The sequence below is a fragment of the Bombina bombina genome, unplaced genomic scaffold (genome assembly GCF_027579735.1).
Source record: "Bombina bombina isolate aBomBom1 unplaced genomic scaffold, aBomBom1.pri scaffold_847, whole genome shotgun sequence".
Taxonomy (NCBI): Eukaryota; Metazoa; Chordata; class Amphibia; order Anura; family Bombinatoridae; genus Bombina; species Bombina bombina.
In genome coordinates, this window is record NW_026511124.1 from 1 (window position 1) to 26,515 (window position 26,515).

At 36.8% G+C, this 26,515-nt stretch overlaps 1 protein-coding gene across 1 annotated transcript; it reads right to left on the minus strand.

Moving 5' to 3' along the window:
* Positions 1–2,596: 2,596 nt before the first annotated feature.
* Positions 2,597–26,070, minus strand: LOC128643614 (anaphase-promoting complex subunit 1; the record flags this gene model as incomplete). The annotated part of the gene is made up of 9 exons (XM_053696456.1): positions 25,906–26,070; positions 23,286–23,522; positions 21,408–21,569; positions 20,762–20,810; positions 18,916–19,016; positions 9,397–9,479; positions 4,058–4,131; positions 3,718–3,863; positions 2,597–2,823 (listed from the first exon to the last, which is right to left on the minus strand). Coding segments are annotated over exons 2-9 (1,055 nt in total), but the record flags the coding sequence as incomplete, so codon positions are not given.
* Positions 26,071–26,515: the final 445 nt, after the last annotated feature.

Below are 26,515 nucleotides of genomic sequence, written 5' to 3' on the forward strand. Positions count from 1 at the left end.
TTTCCTTCTATACATACATATATTATCACAACACTCTTATACGTGTATATATACACATACACACACATACATACACACATACTATATTATCTCTTTCCTCTCTACATACATATATACACACATATATACTGTATACATACACACATACTATATTATCTCTTCCTCTCTACATACATATATACACACACATATACTGGATATATACACACATACTATATTATCTCTTTCCTTCTCTACATACATATATACACACACATATACTGTATATATACACACATACTATATTATCTCTTTCCTCTCTACATACATATATACACACATATATACTGTATATATACACACATACTATATTATCTCTTTCCTCTCTACATAACATATATACACACACTATATCTGTATACATACACACATACTATATTATCTCTTTCCCTCTCTACATACTATATACACACACACATATACTGTATATATACATACACACACATACATACACACATACTATTATCTCTTTCCTCTCTACATACATATATACACACATATATACTGTATATATACACACATACTATATTATCTCTTTCCTCTCTACATACATATATACACACATATATACTGTATATATACACACATACTATATTATCTCTTTCCTCTCTACATACATATATACACACATATATACTGTATAAATACACACATACTATATTATCTCTTTCCTCTCTACATACATATATACACACATATATACTGTATACATACACACATACTATATTATCTCTTTCCTCTCTACATACATATATACACACACACATATACTGTATATATACACATACACACACATACATACACACATACTATATTATCTCTTTCCTCTCTACATACATATATACACACATATATACTGTATATATACACACATACTATATTATCTCTTTCCTCTCTACATACATATATACACACATATATACTGTATACATACACACATACTATATTATCTCTTTCCTCTCTACATACATATATACACACATATATACTGTATACATACACACATACTATATTATCTCTTTCCTCTCTACATACATATATACACACATATATACTGTATACATACACACATACTATATTATCTCTTTCCTCTCTACATACATATACTGTATATATACACATACACATACTATATTATCTCTTTCCTTTCTACATTACTTATTATACACACCACATAACTGTATATATACACACATACTATATTATCTCTTTCCTCTCTACCATACAATATACACACACATATACTGATATATACACATACACACACATACATACATACTATATTATCTCTTTCCTTTCTACATACATATATACTCACCACATATACTGTATATATACACACAATACTATATTATCTCTTTCCTCTCTACATACATATATACACACACATATACTGTATATATACACACATACTATATTATCTCTTTCCTCTCTACATACATATATACACACACATATACTGTATATATACACACACACACACATACATACACACATACTATATTATCTCTTTCCTCTCTACATACATATATACACACACTATACTGGTATATATACACACTACTATATTATCTCTTTCCTCTCTACATACATATATACACACACATATACTGTATATATACACACATACTATATTATCTCTTTCCTCTCTACATACATATATACACACATATATACTGTATAACATACACACATTACTATATTATCTCTTTCCTCTCTACATACATATAAACACACATATATTACTGTATACATACACACATACTATATTATCTCTTTCCTCTCTACATACATATATACACACACAATAGAGATATCAAAAAGGTTAGGATCTGAAGTAAAATCCTGACTGCCAGAATTTAAGACCTGAACTATATATTAGCTGCATTACTTTATAGAAGTAGCAGCGTTCGCTCTGGATGCCATCACGTTTGAGTCCTATCTGAACAGTAACACAAACAGTGCATGTTTTTTTTCTCTATTTTCTTTCCCTTACTCACACTGCTATTATACCTGGGCAAAGGCTATGAGCCACTCACACCAATCCCCCATACTTGGAAGAAATCAGCAGCATATAATAAAATAACTGGTATTGTAAATGGAAACACAAACACCGGTGAGTCATTTTTTAGTTTTCTAGTAAATCAAATTCTAAATGGAACATTCATGATTCAGATATAACATACAATTTTAAACAGCTTTCCAGTTTACTTCTATAATCACATTTTCTTCATTTTCTTGTTATTCTTTGTTGAAAAGCAGAAAGGTAAGTTCGGGAGTGTGCACGTGTCTGCAGGTCTATATGGCACCAGTTTTGCTACAATGTTATACATTAGCAAGAGAATAGCACTATTTCCTGTCATGTAGTGCACCAGATATATGAAAGTTACCTATCTAGATATCTCTTCAACAAAGAACAACAAGAAAGTATAGCAAATCTGATATTAGAAATAAATTGGAACCTTTTTGTTTAAAATTGTATCCTCTATCTGAATCATGAAAGAAAAAATGTCAAGTTCATGTCCTTTTAAGCTTACATTTCAAATTGTCTTCTTACCTCAGAGCAGCCATGTTGGAGATGGAAGGAGAGTGGGAGCGTGAATGAATGCTGGGGGAAGACACCGAGCGACTCTGGCTGTGGAGTGAGGAATAGTTTTGGAAAGGAGAGGCCATTGGGGATTCCCCTTTGGAGACACTGCGAAGGTGTGCGGCCAGTGACCCAGCAGTTACCCCGTGTTGTGGGGTGCCAAGCTGATCTGCATACTTTAGCACCACATTCTGTTCCTGTTAATCAGAAAACAAATTTGCTTATTTTGGTATACATGCATATCAATTAAAAACGACACTGCAAACTTAACATTATTTTGCTGCTCAGACCCTTAAAAAGAATCATGAGTATGTTAGTCTTATCTTTGCTTCTAAATAGTGACAGGAATAAATGAGTTCTACTGCACAGAACTAATCACACAAGCAACTCTAGGGTCGTGGGGAAAATACACGCACACATTTTCAGAGTTAAAGGGATAGAAAGGTCAAAATTAAAATGGGCATAAGTATATTTCAATATGAAATATAAGCAATTTTACAATATACTTCCATTAGCAAAAATGCTTTTTTTTTTTATTTATTTTTTAGCAGCATACGCACATATCCTGTAAGGGCTCTTGCAGCAGTATTCAAACACTATGCATGCTCAGAGGTGTGGCTGCGGTGTGTATTGCTTCTGAAGATCTAATTTGTGTCATACAATGCTACAGCTGACCCTCTGAGGTTTAGTGGTTAAATACTTGTGCATGGGCCCTCACAAATTATGTGCATATGCCACACACACAAAAAACAGTAATAACTTATTAGAAGCATTTTTACTAATGGAATAAAGTAAATTGCAAAAATGCTTATATTTCAAGTTGAAATGCACATTTAATTTTTGACAATTCTATCTCTTTAAACTACAGAAAAATTGAGAAAAAAATAAGTTAAAAGGTACATTAAAATGTTACTATTGATTCATTTGTTTTTGTATTTTTGAATCTGATTTGTATGTCTCTTGAAACTATTTCAATAAAATAGAACTTGGAACAAAAAGTACATTAAAATGTTTAATGCATGTATGTAGACGTTTTATGGAGATAGCATCTGAAGATATGCACAAATACATACAATACTATCAAACCTTACCTCTGGCTTAACCTTGCGGAGAGCCCACACAGTGTGCAAGCACTGCAATGTATCATAGGTCATTACTATTGAAGGATCTGTATTGGTGAAAACTATTCTGAGGGTATTATCAGAAACATACTGGATGCGTGCGTTGCCAAATACACCTGCAATAAGACAGTGAATATAATACTAATTAGATGGTTAAAAAAGGTAGATCTTAAGAGTTTTTTTAATTACTAAGCTATTGCTACTAGTAAATATGAACTAAAAATACTACTCCTTACATATTACTACTTATAAATAAATAGATGCAGCTGTGTGATGTTTTTTCAAACTATATATATATATATATACCTACCGCCAGATCTGCAAACTAAAGGAGTTATTTCATCTAATGGATGCAACATGCTGAACATTGTTGGCAAAGGTTCTCTGGGAAGAAAAAGAAAAATTGAAGAAAAATAAAGAGTAATCGATTTTGCATAATTATCACATTAAGTATACTGGTTATAATAAAAGCAAAATGTGTCTTATAAAAAAAAAAATCAATAAAAAATCTATCAACTGTACAAAATTATGTTTGTTTATAAGGATTTTTTTATTTAATTATTTTGTTGAATTTTTCAAAAGGATTTCTGAAAACAAAAATTAATGGAAAAAGAAAATACAAATATGTAAAGATAGTGTTCAGAAAAGGTAGCAAAATATACTTCTACAAATATATACTATATGAAAAATTAGGGGGAAAACCCACAATGGAATATGTTTCTTTTACAATTATAAAAAATAGGTTTATGACATGGTGTTTGTATATTTAAAACCTCCAATATTTCTAAAAATTATATAAAATGAAGACATTTATGAAAAACTTACAAATCTTTAAAGGGACACTCAAGTTAAAACTAAACTTTCATGATTAAGATAGAGCACATAATTTTAAACAACTTTCCAATTTACTGCCATTAACATAATGAAGCACTTACTTTTGGAGTGTTCTATCTTGTAAATTAATTCTTTACTTAAAGGGATAGTAAACCCAATTTTTTTCTTTCAGGATTCAGATAGGGCATGCAATTTTAAGCAACTTTCTAATTTACTACTATTATCCATTTTCTTTGTAAGCTAAGGAGCCGGCCCATTTTTGGTTCTGCACCTGTGTTGTACTTGCTGATTGGTGGCTAAATGTAGCCACCAAATAGCAAGCACTATCCAGGGTACTGAACCAAAAATGGGCCGGCTCCTTAGCTTACAAAGAAAAATTGATAATAGTAGTAAATTAGAAAGTTGCTTAAAATTGCATGCCCTATCTGAACCATAAAATATATTTTTTTGGAGTTTAATATCAATACCTTCGTCACTTGATAGGCTGTGAGAATGGATAGCACAATCAAGTAGGGGACTGTGGTCTTGGCTAGCAGATAGTTTGTTTGAATAATCTTCTAGGATGACTGGAATCATCCATTGTTGAAATCAGTTGGTGTAAACCTAGAGACAGCAAACTGCATTCAACTTGCAAACGTGATTAACATCACTGTTTGGTATAAATAGGAAACGAAGGATTCGCAAAACTAAATAAAATCCAAAGTTTTATTGAGGTAACATTAAAATGAACATCTCAAAGAGGGGTACTGCAACCCGCAAAGTAAGCATGCATACAAGTGGCGTGGCACTGGGACGGCTTACGCATTTCGGCTTACACAGCTGTAATCATAGCCTGTAGTGCTTTGTGTCACACCTGTTAAAAGACCTAAATGGTTCCAAGTTGGTTAAAAAAACAACTACACCCACTTGCACAAAGCCAATAGTGGTAACAATTTACAAGCCTCTATTATGAATATCAAGCCTTGTAAAAACATACATAAAACCGGAAAAAGTGCAAACAGACAATAGTGAATGAACAGAAAAAAAATGGGACATAAAATATTGCATAATATCAGGTTGATATGATAGATCTATAAACAAAATAATGCGAGACATTTCATCTTATTAATGCATCTATGGTGGAAAGAGCCGCACTTTGTAATAGCACACTGTTTACAATGGCATAAAATCAGGGAACCTCTGTGGTTGCTGATTGGATGCACAACCTCACGCCCTCTTCAGCACAGCAAATAGCGGTGTGTTACATAGGTAACCAACTAATACATTACAAGTTGCAGACCTACAGTCACAAGATACAGCGCAATGGTTCACTCCCCTAGGTAAAGAGGAATGATGATATGCTAGGCTGACATATACTTAGCTACAATCATATAAGGATTAACTTCATACTTGCTACTTACTTATAGTATGGGGGAGGCTATTGCCATGTAATGTTTTCATTATACTATATCATACTATATCTATATGCTTGTGGGTTTTAAGTGCTGTGACATGTGGGGTTGCATATTGTCTGATCAAATTCTAAAGATAATAGAAAAAGGGGTGTCACCTGATAGGAGACAAACTAACATGTACCTGAATACACACACTGAATAGTCCTCAAGGCAATAAGTCTAGTATGACATACTTGGTGACCTAATAAATCCCTCTATGTGCGACGCTTTGGTAGAAAAATATTTCTACAGTCATACAATAGTGGACTGCTCTGGTTAAAAACATTGGACTAGAGTAACTTATTTAAAATTGCTGTATATCATAGCTACTCAAAACCTTGCCAGGGGGATAGGACCATGATTTTCGTCTAGTGCGCATGTATTACTAAATGGTATAGTTACTATAAGTCAAGTTGATAGTCTTATCTGGAGTACACCTATCTGCAATACAGTGATACGCTAAATATACTATTCTCTTTCTCAGCACAGAGAGTTATAATCCCATCTGGATACTGTTAAAGAGGGCAGTAAGGTTACTACAGCAGTTCCACTCAATCCATCATTAAACCTCCATCCTTAACTATATGTAAGCATTAAAACACTCCCTAATCAAAAACTGTCCTAGGACGATAATCCCATGGGCAAAGAATCACAGGGAGAAGCACTTCTTGGAGATAGGATAGAGTGAGCAATTGTCTTAGAGTAAACAGACTGACACACGGCCCTTATATTATATAACATTACATTGAACAAGAGTCACATATCAATGCCCCAAAACATCAAAATATCAGATACCGTCAAGGAAGGCCTACTCCCAATGGTTCATAACATCATACCTTGAGTTAAGACCCATGGGTACTCTGGTCCCCAGTGTAAAGATCCAGTACACTTCCCTCTTTGCCAAGAGGCGATCCATATCTCAACCTCTTTTGGGTCTGTGGATTTTTTCAATTGCACACCATGTAAAGGCGTTAAGGCCGCCTTTATGATAGATACCAAAATGCTGGACTATCGGGGTTGTTGATCTGGTGGTTTTAAATGAGGAAAAATGCTTCCTCATTCTGGTATTCACGTCTCTGGAGGTGAGTCCAACGTACTGGATCCTACACTGGGTGCATTCAATGAGGTACACCACATATTTTGAAGTGCAGTTCATGCATGCACCAATGTTGTAAACCTTATGAGTAACATTGCTGGTAAAGGTTGTTGTTACTTTAACATATTTGCACGGTTTGCACTTTTGGTGCCCGCATTTAAACATTCCCAGATGTTTAAGCCAGGAACTGTTAGAATGCTTTTTATTGGGTAGGAGAGTTGGTGATAAGATTGATCCCAATGTTGGACTCTCTTTATAAGAGCATCGAAGGCCCTTTTTGACTGTATCAACAAGCTTATCATCAGCCTTCACTGTTTGACATACCTGGACTTCTTGTAAAAGCATTTCCCATTAAACCAGATTATTTTACATTGGACAAAAATAAAAATGTATTGAGAATATTTGAAAAATAAAAATAAAAATACATTTTGAACCATGGAGCAAGATGAGGAGAACATGAAGGTCTGCAGTTCAGCTACTCATCAAACCAAATTTATGGTTAGCATTAAAACATGTTGCACATACAATAGCACACTAAGTAGTGCTCTTTCAGGAGGATGTAAATAATAGTATGAAAAAGGCCACTAAGCTTATAAATGCCTTGGAGGTCTGGTGATGAAGTCTGTCAATACATTGTCTGGATTCATTTCAAAGATGGACCAGCTGAGGCTCTGTAAGCAGCTTCACATGGACAGAAGGAATCATGATAACTATCAATGACTGAGATTGAAAAGATTAGCATGCAGAATATAACAAAGGAAGAAATCTTGCCTTTGACAAAAAAAACACAATATACCCAAAAATGAATACAAAGCTCGTAAGCTTACATTCCTGCTTATTGGGTTCAGTGTCCCTTTAATGAATGTTTCTGAAAAGATAAATTTTGCTAAAAGGGCAGATAAATAAAAATCATGAACTTCAAACATAAACCACAGCTACATGCCACTGGCCCTGTCTAGCTATATTAGCTGCCACTGTACTTTTTGCATTAAGCCTCATTACATCTGTAGTAGGTTTGACCAAAAAAGAAGACAGTAGGCAATATCTGAAACAATGTCCAGAAGAATTTGAAGGCAGGTGCAATAAAAATATTGCATACAGAGTTAGAGGAATAGCATTGAGAGGTTTTGCTTATGGAAGTTAATGCTAATAGGGAATGTAATAATGATGTCTAAGCAGGGCTCGATAAACTCAGGGAGCCACAGGCTCCTAGAATTGTAACCATACTTTTGGGTTGTTCTCCGTGTATCTATATACAAATACCCGTCTGGCTCCTAAATATTCTTACTGACTACTAAATTTTAAAAAGATTTGTCAACTCCTGGCCTAAAGAAGGAAAAGACAGATTAAGAATAGTGACTTTTTTTTTAACCAAGTAATCCTTAAATGCTCCAGAAACATCAACTGAGTATCTTATAATCTTTTGAAACATGTGTAATTACAGCCTCATCCCTAGACATTTATCACTATACAAGGTAATAGAAGCGTTCACAAAATTATAGACTGCAAATCAGGAAATGGTGGAAGATTATCATTTTAGGAAAATGAGAAACTAGAACCTACAAGTTAACACCTCTAAACTGCATTATTTAATTTTGGGATCAAAAAAAGAAAGAAAGAAAATAAAAGGGCCAGTTCACCCGTAAAATTGATTTTTAATTAATGTGTTCCCTGTGACTAGTTATCCCAGCTGCAGCGTATAAAAATGTATGAGAAAAAGCTAATATATGCTGCTTTTTGCAAAATAAATAGCTGGATTTGCTCTATGAAACCACAGCACATTAAAATAGGCAAAGCTTGCAGACAGATCAGATCTTGTTATCTTATCGCTCAAATGCTTCCCTTTCTTATCTCTGTCTCTGTACAATACTTAGAAAAAACAATTGAAAATTAACATTTTAGAGCTTTATCTCTTCCACCTCCCACTGAGTGTATTTTCTGCTGGCTGTGTTTACATGGTTTTCTCAATAGCCTATACCTAGGTATAGACATCTTTTAGTATAGGTAGAGATACTACAGGCTAAATCAGCGATTTCAAATGCCAATATAAAGGCTAAGGAGCTATTTGTAAACAATTTAATACACTCCAGTAGGAAAAATGGATCACTGGGAACAAATTAAAAAGGAGAGAACATTATTTGGCTAAACTGTCCCTTTTTAAGTGCCATGGATTTATCAAACCCTTTTTATCCTGGGCCATGTATACATATGCGATAATAAAAACAATGACAGTGATCATCCACTAGTAACATACTAGACATATAGAAAGATAAAAATAATGCATACCTAGGTGGACTCTGGGGAACTTCATGTGAGTAACTGTTGCGCTCAAACAGTAATCCATATTTTGTTGGCCAAACATTAGCAACCTTAAGAAAATCAAATGAAAATGTTTACAACATTAATATTTAAATTTGCAAAATAAAAGTGAAAACTGAAAACACAATCAGAACCAATGTAAAGAACAGAGATGTAGAAGTTGTCCTTATGAGTCAGTAAACAATCTGTGTACCCAGCAACACGCCATTAGCTTCTGTCTAATTTTAAAATACAAAAAAAGTATGACAATTGTTTAATAACAAAAGAAAAATAGTTTTAAGGGAGCTGCTAAAAATGAATATATATATTATAAGTCAAAATATGTATATGGTATACTTAGAGGTGCAGACCCTATAAGTTAATATAGTATCAACATTAGAAGAAAGAAAATAAGGATAAGTAGGCCTTATAAAAAGATAGGGAATTCAGCACTCTCTACGCATAAAGGGCAATAGAAAAAATTGTTCTGCCAATTTTAAAAAAAATATATATGTGGAGTAATAAGTGTGAGGACCTGAAACAAGCAAGAGACAAGAACTTGAAAAAACAAACATGTTCAAAGCACTATAAATTTATTAAAGAACAAAGTCATATTAAATAAAAAAAGAAAAATGATAAAATGAAACAAACAATCATTTGAAATACTATAGAGTTCAATTAAATGAGACGTCTCATGGGAAATGTAGCAGGAATATCAATATCCAAACAAAACAAGAGAATCCAGCGAGAATCGTTGAAAAAGGAGGTACTTTTATTAATTAAAAATAATGATACAACACACTCAAAAAATCGGGGAAATAGAAAATATGAGTTAAAAAGTAAAACAATTGCTCATGAGCAGCCAGTAAAGGTCTTACGCGTTTCGGCTGCAAAAATAGCCTTAGTCATAGACCATATTGTGTGTCTGGTTAGCATCCCTTTTAAAAGCCTGGTCAATACAATTAAGGATGTTCAGCTGATGAGTATTCGATACCTTACTTAACCCTTTATGGCACTTGAAAAACAATAATAAGGAAGTGATTCATATTAGAGTTTGCCTTTTGGTATCACACATGTATAAAGAGAGGAAAATTAGAAAAATAACAATAACATTTTTACATTTTGTAATATATGAAAATACAGAAATATAGGTCAGAAAAAATCATTTTAAACTATTAGTATAATTTCTCTATGTACTTGTATATGTACTTTTTCCTTTTATTTCCACAAGCTTTGAAAAACACTAGATCCTAACCTTAGGGAGATAATGTTTATCTCTTAACCAAAATAGATAAATCTTCCTCATGGGAAAATTATTCCAATTTATTGTAGTGTGCTAGTTAAGAAAACATTTTTAGCTTGGAACTAAGGAAACTTTAAGCAGACATAAATATAAAGAATTACTAATTCATTGCTTTATGAATATTTTTGTATGAAACTTCTACATTGGGCTACCATTGTGTACTATTTATGTTGCCAATGGTTAATGATATCACCAACTGCATTAAAGCCCTTTGGGCGTCTAGTTTGCAGGGTGAATATCCAAAAAGCCTCTCTATGTAGTAATTTTTGTTGCCTATCACCTCCTCTTGCAGTATGTGTGATACTCTCAATGACCTGCCATCTAAAACTAGAAACTGATTTATTATGTTGGTGAATAAAATGGTGTACTAAGTCTGATACATCAATATCCTTGTCAATGTTATTGAGGTGTTCCCTAATACGCGAGCGTGCTTCCCTTGTGGAGCACCCTACGTATTGCTTGTCACACTGCGTACATTCCACCAAATAAATCACAAACTTGGTACGACAATTTGTGCAACTAGATGATAGAAAAATTCTTTGTGTAGCTTTAGATTGAAACCTGTCAGTTACTTTTGCATGACTGCAAGCTATGCAGTTTGAAAAATGACATTTAAAATGACCTTTTACAACCAACCAGCTACTCCCTGTTGTTGCAGTTTTTCTAAGTGAGCTAGGGGCCACAATATTACCAATTGTTCGGCCTTTTCTAGGTATACAATTTATACCTTCCGTTGCCAAATCCTTGAGACTATCTTCACCTGTTAATACAGGGAGGTGTTTTTTTATAATATGACAAATTTCAGCAAATTGTGGACTGACATTTGTGATAAACTTAGGTTTCTTTTGGTCAAAGATTCTATTTGGAGGTTCTTTATGATGTAGCATGTTATTCCTATTCCTGTATAGGCCAATATAGTATAGCTTTGTTATAGAGAAATTACAACTCCTCAGTCAGAGGACAGCCCCAATTAATATTAAAGGGAACTGCTGTCATGAACAAAACATGGAGGATCTATGTAATTCACTCAAAAACACAACAGCTGACAATGTAAATTAATTAGCCAATGATAACAGCTATATGTACACGCAAATACACAAGTAAATGATGGAAAATATTGCAGCATTCCGGTATACCTAAAGCCAGACACAACACCACAATCAGAGGACAGTCCCAAAGTATAGAGGGATAACACTGTCTTGATATACAATGAGGATCTATGTGTGTGGCAAAGCGGTATAGCGTTATTAATAATGAAGTGAGTTGTCAAAACATAAATCACAGGTAATAACGACCAGACTTATTGTACATTCATTATAACCCTTGTAAGGGAGAAATTGTAATACAGAGTCCATCCAGGTGGTTTGTGAAAATAGATTTTGTGTCCAGGCATCCACTTAGAAATGCGGTAGAAAACATCAAATTCCTCTGCCAATAGGACAAACACATCCAGACAACACACAACTTAAGGATAGTTCGGTTAACGAAATTACTGCTGCTCCAGGAAAAGCATTGTCATCATGCCGTGCAAACAAGGGCTTCAGCAAACCCAACTTTTAATTTAATTGAACTCTATAGTATTTCAAATGATTGATTGTTTCATTTTCTCATTTTTTTCTTTTTTTTTATTTAATATGACTTTGTTCTTTAATAAATTTATAGTGCTTTGAAAAACATAATTTATGCTTACCTGATAAATTCCTTTCTTCTGTTGTGTGATCAGTCCACGGGTCATCATTACTTCTGGGATATAACTCCTCCCCAACAGGAAATGCAAGAGGATTCACCCAGCAGAGCTGCATATAGCTCCTCCCCTCTACGTCAGTCCCAGTCATTCGACCAAGAATCAACGAGAAAGGAGTAACCAAGGGTGAAGTGGTGACTGGAGTATAATTTAAAAAATATTTACCTGCCTTAAAACAGGGCGGGCCGTGGACTGATCACACAACAGAAGAAAGGAATTTATCAGGTAAGCATAAATTATGTTTTCTTCTGTTATGTGTGATCAGTCCACGGGTCATCATTACTTCTGGGATACCAATACCAAAGCAAAAGTACACGGATGACGGGAGGGATAGGCAGGCTCATTATACAGAAGGAACCACTGCCTGAAGAACCTTTCTCCCAAAAATAGCCTCCGAAGAAGCAAAAGTGTCAAATTTGTAAAATTTGGAAAAAGTATGAAGCGAAGACCAAGTTGCAGCCTTGCAAATCTGTTCAACAGAGGCCTCATTCTTAAAGGCCCAAGTGGAAGCCACAGCTCTAGTGGAGTGGGCTGTAATTCTTTCAGGAGGCTGCTGTCCAGCAGTCTCATAGGCTAAACGTATTATGCTACGAAGCCAAAAAGAGAGAGAGGTAGCAGAAGCTTTTTGACCTCTCCTCTGTCCAGAATAAACGACAAACAGGGAAGAAGTTTGGCGAAAATCTTTAGTTGCCTGCAAGTAGAACTTGAGGGCACGAACTACATCCAGATTGTGTAGAAGACGTTCCTTCTTTGAAGAAGGATTTGGACACAGGGATGGAACAACAATCTCTTGATTGATGTTCCTGTTAGTGACTACCTTAGGTAAGAACCCAGGTTTAGTACGCAGAACTACCTTGTCTGAGTGAAAAATCAGATAAGGGGAATCACAATGTAAGGCTGATAACTCAGAAACTCTTCGAGCCGAGGAAATAGCCATTAAAAACAGAACTTTCCAAGATAACAATTTTATATCAATGGAATGAAGGGGTTCAAACGGAACACCCTGTAAAACGTTAAGAACTAAGTTTAAACTCCATGGCGGAGCAACAGCCTTAAACACAGGCTTGATCCTAGCTAGAGCCTGACAAAAGGCCTGGACGTCTGGATCTTCTGACAGACGCCTGTGTAACAAGATGGACAGAGCTGAAATCTGTCCCTTTAATGAGCTAGCTGATAAACCCTTTTCTAAGCCTTCTTGTAGAAAAGACAATATCCTAGCGATCCTAACCTTACTCCAGGAGTAACCTTTGGATTCGCACCAGTATAGGTATTTCCGCCATATTTTATGGTAAATCCTTCTGGTAACAGGCTTCCTAGCCTGAATCAGGGTATCAATAACCGACTCAGAAAAACCACGTTTTGATAAAATCAAGCGTTCAATTTCCAAGCAGTCAGCTTCAGAGAAGTTAGATTTTGATGTTTGAATGGACCCTGTATCAGAAGGTCCTGTCTTAGAGGTAGAGACCAAGGCGGACAGGATGACATGTCCACTAGATCTGCATACCAAGTCCTGCGTGGCCATGCAGGTGCTATTAGAATTACTGATGCTCTCTCCTGTTTGATTTTGGCAATCAATCGAGGAAGCAGCGGGAAGGGTGGAAACACATAAGCCATCCCGAAGTTCCAAGGTGCTGTCAAAGCATCTATCAGAACTGCTTCCGGATCCCTGGATCTGGACCCGTAGCGAGGAAGTTTGGCGTTCTGGCGAGACGCCATGAGATCTATCTCTGGTTTGCCCCAACGTCGAAGTATTTGGGCAAAGACCTCCGGATGAATTTCCCACTCCCCCGGATGAAAAGTCTGGCGACTCAAGAAATCCGCCTCCCAGTTCTCCACTCCCGGGATGTGGATTGCTGACAGGTGGCAAGAGTGAGACTCTGCCCAGCGAATTATCTTTGATACTTCCATCATTGCTAGGGAGCTTCTTGTCCCTCCCTGATGGTTGATGTAAGCTACAGTCGTGATGTTGTCCGACTGAAACCTGATGAACCCCCGAGTTGTTAACTGGGGCCAAGCCAGAAGGGCATTGAGAACCGCTCTCAATTCCAGAATGTTTATTGGCAGGAGACTCTCCTCCTGATTCCATAGTCCCTGAGCCTTCAGAGAATTCCAGACAGCGCCCCAACCTAGTAGGCTGGCGTCTGTTGTTACAATTGTCCAGTCTGGCCTGCTGAATGGCATCCCCCTGGACAGGTGTGGCCGATAAAGCCACCATAGAAGAGAATTTCTGGTCTCTTGATTTAGATTCAGAGTAGGGGACAAATCTGAGTAATCCCCATTCCACTGACTTAGCATGCATAATTGCAGCGGTCTGAGATGTAGGCGTGCAAAAGGTACTATGTCCATTGCCGCTACCATTAAGCCGATCACCTCCATGCATTGAGCTACTGACGGGTGTTGAATGGAATGAAGGACACGGCATGCATTTTGAAGCTTTGTTAACCTGTCTTCTGTCAGGTAAATCTTCATTTCTACAGAATCTATAAGAGTCCCCAAGAATGGAACTCTTGTGAGAGGAAAGAGAGAACTCTTCTTTTCGTTCACTTTCCATCCATGCGACCTTAGAAATGCCAGAACTAACTCTGTATGAGACTTGGCAGTTTGAAAGCTTGAAGCTTGTATTAGAATGTCGTCTAGGTACGGAGCTACCGAAATCCCTCGCGGTCTTAGTACCGCCAGAAGGGCACCCAGAACCTTTGTGAAGATTCTTGGAGCCGTAGCCAATCCGAATGGAAGAGCTACAAACTGGTAGTGCCTGTCTAAGAAGGCAAACCTTAGATACCGGTGATGATCTTTGTGGATCGGAATGTGAAGGTAAGCATCCTTTAAATCCACAGTGGTCATGTACTGACCCTCTTGGATCATGGGTAAAATTGTCCGAATAGTTTCCATTTTGAACGATGGAACTCTTAGGAATTTGTTTAGAATCTTTAAATCTAAGATTGGCCTGAAAGTTCCCTCTTTTTTGGGAACCACAAACAGGTTTGAGTAGAACCCTTGTCCTTGTTCCGACCGCGGAACCGGATGGATCACTCCCATTAATAACAGATCTTGTACGCAGCGTAGAAACGCTTCTTTCTTTATCTGGTTTGTTGACAACCTTGACAGATGAAATCTCCCTCTTGGGGGAGATAATTTGAAGTCTAGAAGGTATCCCTGAGATATGATCTCTAGTGCCCAGGGATCCTGAACATCTCTTGCCCAGGCCTGGGCGAAGAGAGAGAGTCTGCCCCCCACTAGATCCGGTCCCGGATCGGGGGCTCTCGATTCATGCTGTCTTTGGGGCAGCAGCAGGTTTCCTGGCCTGCTTGCTCTTGTTCCAGGCCTGGTTAGGCTTCCAGCCTTGCCTGTAACGAGCAACAGCTCCTTCCTGTTTTGGTGCAGTGGAGGTTGATGCTGCTCCTGTTTTGAAATTCCGAAAGGGACGAAAATTAGACTGTCTAGCCTTAGCTTTGGCTTTGTCTTGGGGTAGGGCGTGGCCCTTACCTCCTGTAATGTCAGCGATAATTTCTTTCAAACCGGGCCCAAATAAAGACTGCCCCTTGAAAGGTATATTAAGTAATTTGGACTTAGAAGTAACATCTGCTGACCAGGATTTTAGCCACAGCGCCCTACGTGCCTGTATGGCGAATCCTGAGTTCTTAGCCGTAAGTTTGGTTAAATGTACTACGGCCTCCGAAATGAAAGAATTAGCTAGTTTAAGGACTCTAAGCCTGTCCGTAATGTCGTCTAGCGTAGATGAACTAAGGTTCTCTTCCAGCGACTCAATCCAAAATGCTGCCGCAGCCGTAATCGGCGCGATACATGCAAGGGGTTGCAATATAAAACCTTGTTGAACAAACATTTTCTTAAGGTAACCCTCTAATTTTTTATCCATTGGATCTGAGAAAGCACAGCTATCCTCCACCGGGATAGTGGTACGCTTAGCTAAAGTAGAAACTGCTCCCTCCACCTTGGGGACCGTTTGCCATAAGTCCCGAGTGGTGGCGTCTATTGGAAACATCTTTCTAAATATTGGAGGGGGTGAGAACGGCACACCGGGTCTATCCCACTCCTTAGTAACAATTTCAGTTAGTCTCTTAGGTATAGGAAAAACTTCAGTACTCGCCGGTACCGCAAAGTATTTATCCAACCTGCACAGTTTCTCTGGTATTGCAACGGTGTTACAATCGTTGAGAGCTGCTAAGACCTCCCCTAGTAATACACGGAGGTTCTCCAATTTAAATTTAAAATTTGAAATATCTGAGTCCAATCTGTTTGGATCAGAACCGTCACCCACAGAATGAAGCTCTCCGTCCTCATGCTCTGCGAGCTGTGACGCAGTATCAGACATGGCCCTAGCATTGTCAGCGCACTCTGTTCTCACCCCAGAGTGATCACGCTTGCCTCTTAGTTCTGGTAATTTAGACAAAACTTCAGTCATAACAGTAGCCATATCTTGTAATGTTATCTGTAATGGCCGCCCAGATGTACTAGGCGCCATAATATCACGCACCTCCCGGGCGGGAGATGCAGGTACTGCCGCGTGAGGCGAGTTAGTCGGCATAACTCTCCCCTCGCTGTTTGGTGAAATTTGTTCACATTGTACAGATTGACTTTTATTTAAAGTAGCATCAATACAGTTAGTACATAAATTTCTATTGGGCTCCACCTTGGCATTGGAACAAATGACACAGATATCTTCCTCTGAGTCAGACATGTTTAACACACTAGCAAAAAAAAACTTACAACTTGGTTATAATCTTTTTTAGCAAAAACGTACTGTGCCTCAAAGAGGTACTAAACGATTAAATGACAGTTGAAATAATGAACTGAAAAACAGTTATAGCATCAAACTTTAAAACAACACAACTTTTAGCAAAGGTTTGTTCCCATTAGTAAAATAACAATAATTAAATTTGACATAAAAAATACAAAGCAACGTTTTTATTCACAGTCACTATAAGAATTCTCACAGCTCTGCTGAGAGAATTTACCTCCCTTAAAAGAAGTTTGAAGACCCCTGAGATCTGTCAGAGATGAACCGGATCATGCAGGAAATATAAAAGTAACTGACTGGAATTTTTTGATGCGTAGCAAAGAGCGCCAAAAACGGCCCCTCCCTCTCCCACACAGCAGTGAAGAGAAACGAAACTGTCACAAATAAAAGCAAAAAAGGCTGCCAAGTGGAAAATAATGCCCAAATATTTATTCACACAGTACCTCAGCAATGTAAACGAATCTACATTCCAGCAAAAACGTTTAACATGATAAATAGTTATTAAAAGGATTAGTGACCTTTAACAGAGTAGTTCCGGTGAAATACCATCCCCAGAATACTGAAGTGTATACATACATGTCATTTTAACGGTATGGCAGGATTTTCTCATCAATTCCATTCAGAAAATAAAAACTGCTACATACCTCAATGCAGATTCATCTGCCCGCTGTCCCCTGATCTGAAGCCTTTACCTCCCTCAGATGGCCGAGAACAGCAATATGATCTTAACAACTCCGGTTAAAATCATAGTAAAAAAAAAACTCTGGCAGATTCTTCCTCAAACTCTGCCAGAGAAGTAATAACACGCTCCGGTGCTATTGTAAAATAACAAACTTTTGATTGAAGTCATAAAAACTAAGTATAATCACCATAGTCCTCTCACACATCCTATCTAGTCGTTGGGTGCAAGAGAATGACTGGGACTGACGTAGAGGGGAGGAGCTATATGCAGCTCTGCTGGGTGAATCCTCTTGCATTTCCTGTTGGGGAGGAGTTATATCCCAGAAGTAATGATGACCCGTGGACTGATCACACATAACAGAAGAAATATGTTTGTTTTTTCAAGTTCTTGTCTCTTGCTTGTTTCAGGTCCTCACACTTATTACTCCACATATATATTTTTTTCAAATTGGCAGAACAATTTTTTCTATTGCCCTTTATGCGTAGAGAGTGCTGAATTCCCTCTTTTTATAAGGCCTACTTATCCTTATTTTCTTTCTTCTAATGTTGATACTATAATTGTTTAATAACCTTTTAAAGGACCAGTAAATACAGTAGATTTACATAATTAATACATGCATGATAAAAAGACAATACAATAGCACTTAGTCTAAACTTCAAATGAGTAGTAGATTTTTTTCAGGCAAATGTCTGTTTATTTCCACTCCCCATGTATCATGTGACAGTCATCAGCCAATCACAAATGCATATATTTATATTCTGGGAATTCTTGCACATGCTTAGTAGGAAATAGTGACTCAAAAAGTATAAATATAAAAAGACTGTGCACATTTTGTTAATGGAAGTAATTTGGAAAGTTGTTTAAAATTGCATACTCTATCTAAATCATGAAAGTTTAATTTTGACTTGAGTGTCCCTTTAAAGCATTTTTTTTTTCGCTGAAGACTACCTTGAATACAAAGCTACATTTGAGTGTTTATTAGCTTGACTACTGAACATACAAAATACAAAGTCCTTCACCTGAAATGGTAGCGGTGCAATGTAATCCTTCCCTTCTGTGTTATGGACATTGATACAGGAACTTTGCAGTATACAGATACACCTCTCTACTGTATCCTGACCTAAATAAAGACAGACATGCTTCACAGATTTCTAGTAAAAAAAATTGTATACACAATCAACTCTTGCTTTACAGTGAGCTTTTATCTTTGTATTGTAGTTAAATAAAATAAATAATTTCAATACTCCCTAAACACACACACAACCCCAATTCCAAAAAAGTTGGGACTTTATGGAAAATGCAAAAAAAAAAGTTATTTGAAAAATTAATTCACCCTGTACTATTTTGAAAACACATAATTTGATGTTTTATTTTGTGAATTTAGTGTATTTTTGTAAATATACACTCATTTCAAATCTGATGACTGCAACATGTTCCAAAAAAGTTGGGACAGGGGAAATTTAGGACTAATAGCGATGTGACACGTTGAAATAACAAGGTGATGTGAAACAGGTGAGGCAATCGTGTAATCATAGTATATATGGAGCCTTAAAAAAAAGCATAGTCCTTCAAAAGCAAGGATGAGTTGAGGCTCTCCAATCTGCCAACAGATGCGTCAGAGAATAATCCAACACTTTGAAAACCACATTCCCCAAAGACAAATCGTAGGTTTTTGGGCATTTCACCTTGTTCAGTGCACAAAATAATTAAGAGATTCAAGGAATCTGGTCAAATCTCAGTCCGTAAAGGGCAAAGCCTAAAACCACTTCTGAATGTGCATGATCTCTGATCCCTCAGACTTCACTGTGTCAAAAACTGTTGTAAAGGATATCCTGACATGGGCCGTGGAATACTTTAGTAAACCTTTGTCAGTCAACACCATTCGCCGCTGCATCTACAGAAGCCATACATTAACACGGTCCTGAAGCGCCGCCAAATTCTCTGGGCTCAGTCTCATTTGAGATGGACAGTAGCACAGTGGAATTGTGTTTTGTTGTCCGACGAGTCAACATTTCAAATAGTTTATAGAAAAATTAGCTGTCATGTTCTCCGGGCCATCCAAGCTGTTATCATCATTAGGTCCAAAAGTAATCGTCTGTCATGTTATGGGGGGGGTCGGTGTCATCTGTGAGAGCACCATTAATGCAAAAATATATGTATATATTTTGGAGCAAAATGTGCTGCCATCCAGAAGTCGTCTTTTGCAGGGACGTTCCTGCCTTTTTCAGCAGGACAAGGCCAAATCACATTCTGCCCGGATTACAAGCGCATGGTTGCGTAAGCAGAGTGTGGGTGCTAGTATGGCCTTCCTGCAGTCCTGAACTGTCTCTGATAGAGAATGTGTGGCGCATTATGAAACACAAAATAAGACAACGAAGGTCCCTACAGTTGCGCAGCTGAAGACATGCATAATGGATAAATGGGGGGAAATTCTGCTTGCTAAACTTAAACTGGTGTCTTCAGTGCCCAAACGCTTAATAAGGATTATTAAAAGAAAAGGTGATGTTACACATTGGAAAAGACTGTAAAAGAAGAAGACTGTAAAAAATACATTAAAGTCACAAAGTAAAACATCAAATAATGTGTTTTCAATATAGTACAGGGTGAATTGAATTTTAAATGACACTTTTTGTTTTGTTTTTTTGCATTTTCCATACTGTCTCTACTTTTTCAGAATTGTGTGTGTGTGTGGACAGATAGATAGATAGATAGATAGATAGATAGTAAAGAGCAGAGATTCAACAATATACTGGAAGTCTCTGCTTCTCTAATAACAGGTTAAACATGTGAAAAATGTGTAATCCTTAGATTAACTCATTTTAATATAAATAGCCTAGATGGGAATACAAATTAATTAAAACTTACCATTCTCATTTTCCGTTTTACTAGATATAGTAAAATCACACCACAATGCCTAAAAAAAAAAAAAAGAAAGAAAACAACTTAGCAAATAACTTTAAAGCACACAATTTAAGAGCCCACAATACAAATCAAAAACACTGATGACAGTCTTATCTTTGTATCTATTAATCAGTCTGTGTTCAAAGGGTTACATTCAGCATCCCTAAGTAGTATAAAAAGTACAGGAAATACTTTGAGATGCCAATTGCTTCAGATGTGAAATGCAACATTATAATAATGCCAGCGTCTGACTTTTTCTATGACAATTTACCATAGCGAAACTGAAGCCGGAACTACTTCTGCATTTGTGGAACACAACTTAAAAAGGGACATTAAACACTAAATTCATTTAACACATATAGTATTGAGGTTATTCCCTATCTCCCTCTAGTCATGGGTGCTGCCGTGTTGAAATCTAGCTTTCACTGTATTCCAGTGCAGACACCTGCAGTGAAATCTAGGTTCCCAATGGCAGCACCCATAATTAGAGGGAGGAACATGAAATGTGTTTAGTGTTTAATGTGCCTTTAAGGAACTACATTTGTGAAAATAGTACTATTAAGTGGTATTTCACAATGGCTTTGGTAAACGCAACACCTGAATTGTTTACCTGTAAAACTGGGCTATCAACAGTAAAGGCCTTGTAAACTGCAGCCGCGTGAGCCTTACTTCCTTTACTCCAAATAACAATGTTCCCAGCCACGTACAGCTCTTCATCGTACTCCACATCCTCGCCAGGATCCCCTACACCTTTCCTCAGCTGCCAACTCTCCTGAAGCACATGGAAATGTGTTAAAGTAAAACCATAAGTCAACTCAGAACAGGACTAATAAAAAATGTACTGAGGAAATTCATAAGAAATATTCGACAAACATCTTCGATCTAGCATTAAAACACAAAAGGAAAAAACAAAGATCAATAATGAAACATTTTCCATGAAAACATGTTGATGGGTCAGGCATCTTTAGCAGATAACCACAACAATTCAGCACTGTCAGGGAAGCTATATCAAAAAGAAGCTATTTGTGACACCGTTTATAAAGTGACCATGCAATTTCACCTTAAAAATGTCAAAATCAAAACTGCATCTCCAGAAAAATGATTTAAAGTAAGTATAATAATTATATAATGTGCATTTATTCTTTATTTTGCCTGCTTTATTATTATTTTTTCTTACTAATGAATAGCTGCAGTCCATAATTCAGACTTAAGAATTTTAACTCCGCAAAGTGCTGCCCAATCACTGTAATCATTTACATCTGATCCCAACTGAACACAGAAAAAGAAAAAAAAACATGCCCATAAGGCTTTTAAAGTGGTATTTCCGTGAAGTACTCAAACAACATAGCCCAAGATGATTGCAAAACATTTTATTTATTTATGTTGAAGTAGTGTGTACTTAATTGTTAATATATACTATGTATATTTTAAAATACTTTAAATATTACTTTGATCTTGTTACTTATAATGGATACTTTTCAGATATTAGTTAATGCTGTTGCTGAATTTAGCTATTAAAACAGTATTTATTTTTTTTATTTTACAAAAGAAGTTAATCTTAGGACAGTTACACCAACAGCATAGATGTCCACCTCAGCTTCTACAGTCCTTATAACAATGTACCTGATATTATACAACATACTTGTAAAGCATTGCACATAAATATATGCAAGGTACAGATATAGCCTATAAAATTATGTTTGCCTAAAAAAACTACTGAAAATTTTAAATATATACATTCAATTTTTCCACCCCTCTAAAGAAGAGCCTTTTTCCTAAATGAAGAAGCAGCAGTTCTTCAGTCTGTTGTACAGCAGGGGCTCCGGGAATATATGTTGTTATAGCGAAGGGCATGGCTTCAAATTGGCTGAACAGACCGCTTTGTCATTTAGAAATAAAAAGTTGCTCCCTGCATCAAGCATGTTAGTGGATGACAGTGACTGTGCATTTAGCACATAGCAACAGGACTAAATTTGAAGTGACACTGAACCCAAATTTTTTTCTTTCATGATTCAGATAGAGCATGCAATTTTAAGCAACTTTCTAATTTATCCCTATTATCACTTTTTCTTCATTCTCTTGCTATCTTTATTTGAAAAGCAAGAATGTACGTTTAGAAGCCGGACCATTTTTGGTTCACAACCTGGGTTGTCCTTGCTGATTGGACAGCACCAATAAACACGTGCTGTCCAGTGGTCTGAACCAAAAATTGGCTGGCTCCTTAGCTTAATTGCCTTTTTTAAATAAAGAAAGCAAGAGAACAAAGGAAAATTGATAATAGGAGTAAATTAGAAAGTTGCTTAAAATTGCATGCTCTATCTGAATCATGAAAGAAAAAATTTGGGTTTAGTGTCCCTTTAAGAAATGTTAGCCAAACAGAGCATTTTTTTTCTTCGCTAGAATGCCCCTTTGTGTCTCAGATCTTTCTTGAACCTTGTGCAAGTGCATAAATAGATGACACAATTATGAAAGTCTAGCTATATATTACCTTCTGCTTTTCATGGATCGATACCTCCCGAAGTGATCCCACCAAGCCCGCTGCCCCATCAGAGGACCACAGCTCAGAGGCAGGCTGCAGCTGCCGTAGTTGAAGGTTCAATGCATTGGGATGGTGCTTGCTGTGGTCACGCCCAAAAGGAACAAACTCCTGCAAATCCCCTGCTGCAATCATTGTTTGCCTCTCTTCATAGATGTTCGACATGGGTCCCAAATATCCACATTATTTCTGGAGGGGGGAGAAAAAGGAAAATCAGTGAGGGAGAATATCAGATTGAATACATTTAATTAACAGACACACATTAACTATAAAGTCCTATAGATGAAGAGCATTCACTCGGTCTTATTTTCAATAAATTTGGTAATAAATTGCATTGAATATAAAAGACGCATTGAGTGCTCTTCATCTAAGGGACTTTGTTTACTTATGACTTGACACACCCTGGGCATTTGGATATTTAAAACATGAGTGCATAGCCTTTCTCAGATAGGTGGCTTAATAGACTAAGCTTATAGCACTTTACTTTTTCAGTATGTATATACGCTAAGAATGTATGTCTTATCACAATGTTATTTGTGTTTATTGGTGATTCTTGTATGCAACACTTTTTTCTTTACAACCTCAATAAAAAATGTATTTTTTTTAAAAAAAAACACGAGTGCTTGGCCTGGGACATGTGTGTATATATATATATATATATATATATATATATATATATATATATATATATATATATATATACACACATATACATACACACACACATATATATATATCTTGACATTTCCAGTGGTCCCGGACAACTTAGAAATTGCTGAGGACGACTTAGAAATGAGGCCTTTTCCTATCTTTAACATTTAGTGGACTACTAACTTTTCCCTCTGGACTAGTAGCTTTTAATCCCTGACAAGTAAACCAAACATCCTTGGACGAATAAAAAATATTTTATAAGACAGAGTTACATGTACAACTAAATACATTCTATATTTGTTACATTGTCCATGTGGAAAGTTTTATGTAGGGAAGTCCTAGGATGACTTGAGGACAAGGATGGTTAACCACTGGTCAGCTATCCGGGCAGCCATCAAAGCTGGTAGCTCGGAGCAGCCGATGGCTAAACATTTTATGGAGCATATTTATCAAAGTGCGAGCGGACATGATATAATGTAGCGTATCATGCCTGCTGCACATCGATAAATGCAGACAGCATACGCTGTCAGCATTTATCATCGCACAAGCAGTTCACCAGAACTGCTGGTGCAATACCGCCCCCTGCAGATTCGTGGCCAATCGGCCGCTATCAGGGGGTGTCAATCAACCTGATCGTATTCGATCGGGTTGATTTCTGTCCGCCACCTCAGAGCAGGCGGACAAGTTATGGAGCAGCGGTCTTTAGACCGCTGCTTCATAACTTCTGTTTCAGGCTCGCCAGAAACAAGGGGCATCAAGCTCCATTCGGTCTGATTTTATAATCTTCTGAACTTTACTGTTACTAAGCATTAATAACTAATGAGTATTGATTAGGCTTGTATATGACAGTGTGCAAGCGAGCCTTTTGTATCATAGCTTAAGTTATTATAATCATAGTTAATTTGCTTGAGGTAGTGAGTGTGGAGTTTAATGCATTAGAAACCGCTAGTTGCTAAGAGAAAGTAATGCTAAACATTACTGTCACTATGAAGGTCCCTGTAACTAAGGGTGTTTTGCTTTTTTAGTATGACTGCTTTGGTGCTTCTCTGCGCAATTTGCGCTTGATGGACGCCATGGAGTGCGATGACGGATTTGGCTGGAGCTGGGAAACGCATATTTATAGGGGTGAGTAATTCACTGTTAATGAGTCTGAGGACGGGGGTAACACCGAAAACGTTTAATTTAATAATTTATTTTATGGAAAACAGAGTGCCTTTCCAGTAGTATTGACAATTTCTTATGTAAACTTTTGAAGTGCATCCTGGCAGCTGATTATTGAAGTGTGTGCTGGATCCCCACACACACAGTCACAAGCACTTTGTATAAAATTATGGAAAAAAACACATATATACAGTATATATATATATATACACAGTATATATATATATGTATACACATACATATATATATATATATATATATATATATATACACATACATACACAAACTCTGAACACCACAAACAGTTGGATTATAACTCAAATATAGTGAAAAGGGTAACCGTATGAAAAAAAAGGTTAGGACACAGCAGCTTGGGAATGATTTTGGGGTGTTGCTGCTGTGCAATTTATACATATTCAACGTGTGTGCATATAGTTTAGATCTCTGATCACACAAAATCCAGACGTCATTTCTGTATTTTCGGCATGATGAACAAATAAAAAAGCAAAACTGGTGGTGATTCTGCTTTATCTTTTACTAACATTATAACCATTGTAAAGCAGAAAGCACAACTAAAGGCAAATAACGTATGTCTGTAACTCACTGTCTGCCAAACATAGAAGCAGCGTATTCCTTAGTAACAGAATACCGACGGTTCTGGCAACAAGGTGTTAAAATCGTTTACCATGCCAATGTACTGCTATGATGGATGCTGTAAAGCGCATTTTGCAAGTGATGACAGGATGAGAGTTGGACAGACCTGGTTATAAAGTAATGGTTCGTCAGTGCTCTCGGCGCTGTAGAGGAGCCTGGAGCAAAGCTTCTCTCTGATGAAATGTACTGACAACTAGATTTGCAGAAACCTGGCGCGCTTCACATATACTGCTAGAATTAAAATGGTTCAAATGCACGCGGCCATCTTGGATTTTCCCGTCAACCCGTGTGTTGACAGAGGTGGAGCTAATCTGATAAACTGGCTGATTTGACAGAACAGTGGAGACTGTGAACACTGTGGGAAGGAATGTGAAGCTAGCAGCAGCCATCTTGGTAAAGGTGAACGTCCTAATGTTTCCGACCTAGAGAGTACTGCCAAGTGCCAATACGATTACAAACATAAAATAACTTGATCATCCATCATATAAATATACCAATTTTATCTTTGCTCAGTTTTACACTTTTACAGGATTATGTAATTATTCATGATAAAACATAAGACCTAACGCTGAGAGCTAGTAAAGTAAAACTCTCTTTATCTCCTACTCTCTTAACCTTCTGGCTTTTACATAAACCTGTCTCTGTGTACCTTCTGGCTCTTACAAAAACCTGCCTCTCTGCTTCAGACACAGCATCCACTGCTGCACTGTCACATG